The 5,143-nt window shown below is 40.0% G+C and overlaps 1 protein-coding gene across 1 annotated transcript; it reads left to right on the top strand.

Moving 5' to 3' along the window:
* The first annotated feature begins 2,018 nt into the window (after positions 1 to 2,018).
* DEFB134 (defensin beta 134) lies at positions 2,019 to 4,193 on the top strand. Its single transcript, XM_047761583.1, has 2 exons — positions 2,019 to 2,076; positions 4,051 to 4,193. The coding sequence occupies exons 1-2, from the start codon at positions 2,019 to 2,021 to the stop codon at positions 4,191 to 4,193; spliced, it is 201 nt and encodes a 66-aa protein (XP_047617539.1).
* Positions 4,194 to 5,143: the final 950 nt, after the last annotated feature.

Raw genomic sequence — 5,143 nt, 5'->3', positions numbered from 1 at the left:
GGAAACAGTATGGAGGTTCCTCAAAAAGACAAAATTGGAAATTCCATGTGATTCAGCAATTCCATTTCTCAGTATATATGCAAAGGAAATTAAACATATCTCAGAGTCATCTGAACACTCATGTTCATCATTTACAACAGCCCAGATATGGAAATAACCTCAGTGACCATCAATGCTAAATGAATAGAGAAAATGTGCTACCTATACATAATGGACTGTTATTCATCCACATAAAGGAAGGAAATAATATCTTCTCTGACAAGATAGGTAATCCTGGAGGACATCATGCTAAATGAAGAAAAGTCAACATGGACAAATACTGTACAACCTCACCTAGATGTGAAATATCAAAAAATCTAAGCTCATAAAGCCAGAAGGTAAAAGGGTGGTTGCCAGGGGTCTGGAAGGATGTTGGAGGATATGGAGGTATGTTGGTCAAAGGTGACAAAACTATGATCATAGAAGAAAATAAGTTCTGAGAATCAATGGACAGCATGGTAACTCTAGTTAATAATACCACATTAAACATTTAAAATTTGCTGAAAATCTTAAATATTCTGCCCACATATCACAAAATGATAATTACTGACATGAGTTATGCTAATTAGCTTGATTGTGGTAATCATTTCACAATGCATATGTACTTCAAATCATCACATTTTACTCCTTAAACACATATAATTTTTATTTGTTCATTATACCTCAATAAAACTTGGGAGGAAAAAGTCATGAAGAATTCTAGGGGGGGAACATATATGTTCATTATCTTGAATTGTTTCATATTCAAGCATATACATGTCAAAACTTATAAAACTTTAGCATTTGCAGGTATTTGTCATTTATATCTCAATAAAGATGCTTTTTTAAAAATGCTTTTAAAAATACTGACAGCCATTTTCAAATGACCTTGATAAAATACCATACAGCTTTTTAAAATACCATTTACAAAGAGTTTATAATAACACAGAAAATACTTACAGTATATCATGTTACAAAAGCAGGATACATACATAAGCAATTCAGTTTATAACTATGCAAGATAAAATATTAAACAATAAACTAGACTTAAATAAAACTTTCTTGAGAAACACACAGGTTGCCTCTGAAAGGTGGGGCTCAAGTATAACTTTTTCTTTTTTCTTTTTTTTTAATGGCTGCACCTGCAGCATACAGAAGTGCCCAGGCTAGGGAGTGGCAGGTGCTGGCCTACGCCACGCAACACTGGATCTGAGCCACATCTGCAGCCTACACTGCAGTTTACAGCAACGCCAGATACTTAAGCCACTGAGCAACGCCAGGGATCAAACCCACATCTTCATGGAGGCTATGTCAGGTTCTCAACTCACCAAGCCACAATGGGAATTCCAATTTCCTTGTAATTCTTAATATTTTATAAATTTTCCAAAATTGGATTTAATTTCTGTTGTAACATAAAAGCCAAACAAAATAAATCTCATTTATTTTAAAAAGAAAAAGCAGGAGTTCCCATTGTAGCTCAGCAGGTTAAGAACCCTACTAGTATCCATGAGGATATGGGTTCAATCCTTGGCCTTGCTCAGTGGTTAAGGATCAGGTGTTGCCACAAGCTGTGGCATAAGTTACAGATGTGGCTCAGCTCTGGTGTTGTGGCTGTGGTGTAGGCCAGCTGCTCCAGCTTTTATTCAACCCCTAGGCTAGGAACTTCCATATGCCACACATGCAGCCCTAAAAAGAAAACAAAGAAAAAGAAAAAGCATATAGTTCCCAGGTCTCCGTTAGAACTCTTGGGAAACCCAGGTCGGGGAGCAGTGCCTTTGACAATAGGAAAAGCTGTCAAACAGGAATGGGCTGCCTGGTTTTTCCTCAGATAAGCATGGCCAACGCAGCTGCCTCAGGCAAGGTCAGTGCAGCACATGCACATGGAGCAGATCACACCACAGACCTGACAGGGCTGTACAGGATGTGTGCTCACCTTCTCTCTGCTCTCTGACCGCTTGCATCAGCCTTGCCACCAGCCTCCTCAACAGACACTACCAGCCATGAAGCCTCTCTTCCTTGTGTTTGTGTCTCTCTTCTTTTGGGATCCAGTGCTGGCAGGTAAAAGAGGAATATTCCTGGGAGCAGAGAGTGTGTGTGTGTGTGTGTGTGTGTGTGTGTGTGTGTGTGTGTGTGTGTGTGTGTCGGAGGAGGGGGGTCATTTGTCTAGCAGAGCAACTGCACTAAGCAAACCTCTGAATGTCTTCCCACCATGAACCCTTTAATTTTCGAAGCAGGAAAAGCATCAACCATCTTTGATGTCAGCAAGACCTGAGCTTAAATCTTGGCTCTCTAGCTTGCCAGCTGCACAGCTTTAGGCAAAAATCTGAGCTTCTCTGAACCTTATTTTTTTTTTCATTTACAAAATGTACATAATAATAATAATAATACTAACTTCAGAGTCTTGTAAGGATTAAATGGGATAATGTATAGGGTATGCTTATATATAACATGTATAGTACCTGACTTGTGAGAACTATCATCATATTTTCACTATGTTTTTATGTACTGAAATCTCTTATAGTTAATTCATTATTTGATTCCTTAGGTACACAGAGAAACAGATTTGGAACTGCCTGTTCCAGGAGAATTAATACAAGAAATGTCTGATTAGATGAGACAGCAGTTAGAGAGACGTGAAGGAAAACGCTGGCATCACACTCTAGCTTGACCATATCTGTTACTGACCTTGGAAATCTCATCATGAATATTCGCTATCTCAGAATGAGTTCATACCCATATGTCGTAGGGTCCTACTTAATTTCTCATCTTCTCTTAAGCCTTCTCTAGGCAGATGAACCAGATTTTCAGATCATGTGACTCATGTGACTCTGGAAGCTATTGATGGGACTATTCCACTAAGGTTCATGCAGTGCATTCAGACCTCCAGCCACATAGAGTCTACAATATTCCCTTTAGTGGCTTAGACATTCCCAGAGCTCGTCACTTCCAAAGGAATTTTTTCTTTCTTTATATAGACCATTACGTGTTTCATATCTAGACCATTACTCTCTATCTTCTTAGGCTTCCATCTTGCTGGCTCAGTCACCCTTACCCCTTCTTTTTTCCAAGAGGACAATTATCCTCCAGGACATGATGGATAGGGTGTAAAATTTCTACAGATGGTCAAATTTTAGAACTCTTTTCCTTTTAACACCCTCTTACATGAAAATAAACCTTCATATTCAGATGAGTCTATGGAGTTACATGTCCACAAAACTATAAGCCCATCTCAAGTACCCTGGGCTCCAAGAAACCATCTCATCTTCAGAACTGATTTCATCCTCCTCTGAACTCACAACACCACTCCATGTTGCACACACCTCACTGGACTCATGTTTTCTTCTCTCTCACAGGTATTTTGTGTTTCTTTTTTTCTCTAGACTGAAAATTCTTTGAGATTAAGGTCTATATCATCCTCACATCTGTACCTGAATGGTACCTAGATCTGTAAAAACTGGTTGGGGAGTGAATAAATCATTAAATAATGAGTTAATGACTACACACATGGGTAACTCGATTGTTTAGAGTTTATTATCTGACCAAATTGGGCAGAGTTCCAAGTAATTAACTGCCTTAGCACAGAGTGCCACAACAAAATATCACAGATGGCTGGCTTAAACAAAATTTATTTTCTCACAGCTCTGGAGGCTGGAAAGTCCAAGATCAACTGAAGGCCAGTTCAGTTTCGGATGAGGGCTCCCTTCCCAGCTTGTAGACAGCCATCTTCTTTGTCTGCCACCATGAAGGCCATCAATCCTATTGGATTAGGGCCCACTCTTATAAGCTCATTTAACGTTAATTACTTTGAAAGGCCCTATCTCCAAGTTCAGTCACACTGGGGGTGTTTCAACATGTGAACTGGAGAGGAGGCAATTCAATACACAGCACAACTTAATTTTTTTTTTCAATCACAGAATCAATCACTATGACCGAGTCTCTTGGAGTCCAATTTGACAAAAAGAGAAGGAGCAGTCCCTTCGATAGTCCAAAAAGGCCTAGAATAAATTATCTTTTCATTCATTTTCTTTCCAGGCTTGAATCCATTATCATCAGAACTTCACAAGACATGTTATAAAAATGGTACCTGCCGATTTGAGTGCTATGGAAGTGAAATGTTAGTTGCCTACTGCCTGTTTCAGCTGGAGTGCTGTATCAAAGGAAACCCTGACCCCTGACATGAGAAACCAATTAATGCCAATTAATCTGAAAGTCCTTGACACGCCCTCTCACAGCCAGGGAATTTAAACTAAACCTTGACGCTGTGATGTGCCCACAGCCACTGGTCTTTAGCATTTTTATATAATCCATCAGAACATCATAATCTTATAATCTCAGATTTGCAAAGCTAGGCTGCAGCCTTCCTAAAGACCAGCAAGGTTCTCATGAAAACTATTTAGAATACGTTTTCTCACTTCAAATGGATATTCATGCTCCTTCAGTGTGTATTTTTCTCTTCACTCATAAAAAGATTGTATTATTTAAAAAGGCTTCAAATTACAGAAATATCTTTTTACACCTAAGCTTTACCCTACCATCCCTTCAGTTCCCCATCCACCTTTTCTTTGAACCTCCCATCTGTACAGGAACAGATCTGCCCAAGCCCCCTGATGACCTCATATAGCTCTCACATGGACCACACGGGCAAGACTTAACTGCAGGTTGGCACAAGTTTTGACTGAGTATGACCCTGAAGTTCTTCTTGAAACACAAGGATAAAAGCCATGTTGTGATGGGGTGGCATAAGGCAGGTTCTTACCCACCAGCCTGGTTTCAGAGAGTGAAATCAAAGGACTTTCCACCTCAGCCCCTTCAGGGTTCAGCCATCAGACCAGATGGCTATGGCTTAGAGTTGTCCTCTCAAGCAGCTGAATGACTCACCACCCCTGCTACCCATCATCTGGGCCCTCTCGTTGAGTCCCATCCTGTGGGACTAGGAGCTAACACACCTGCTGGTCTTGCTTTGCTGTGTATACAAGTAATAAACTATCTAAATCCATTTGGATTCATTGTGTTCTTTGTCAGCCAACCTTGCAAAAGTGGACAGGCAAAGCAGGCAACTTCTGCTGGGGTTTTGGCTGTCCTACTGACTATTGCAATGCTGTTGAATATCTGCCTAACGTCTCTG

The sequence above is a fragment of the Phacochoerus africanus genome, chromosome 15, assembly GCF_016906955.1.
Source record: "Phacochoerus africanus isolate WHEZ1 chromosome 15, ROS_Pafr_v1, whole genome shotgun sequence".
Lineage (NCBI taxonomy): Eukaryota > Metazoa > Chordata > Mammalia > Artiodactyla > Suidae > Phacochoerus > Phacochoerus africanus.
The sequence above is the reverse complement of the archived record's forward strand: the minus strand, read 5'-3'. Positions and strand labels throughout refer to the sequence as shown.

Excerpts from the sequence above, each read along its gene's own strand:
- DEFB134 (XM_047761583.1), top strand. The coding sequence starts at position 2,019 with ATGAAGCCTCTCTTCCTTGTGTTTGTGTCTCTCTTCTTTTGGGATCCA. Across the intron at positions 2,077-4,050 it reads TTGGGATCCAGTGCTGGCAG|GCTTGAATCCATTATCATCA; the intron begins GTAAAAGAGGAA and ends TTTTCTTTCCAG.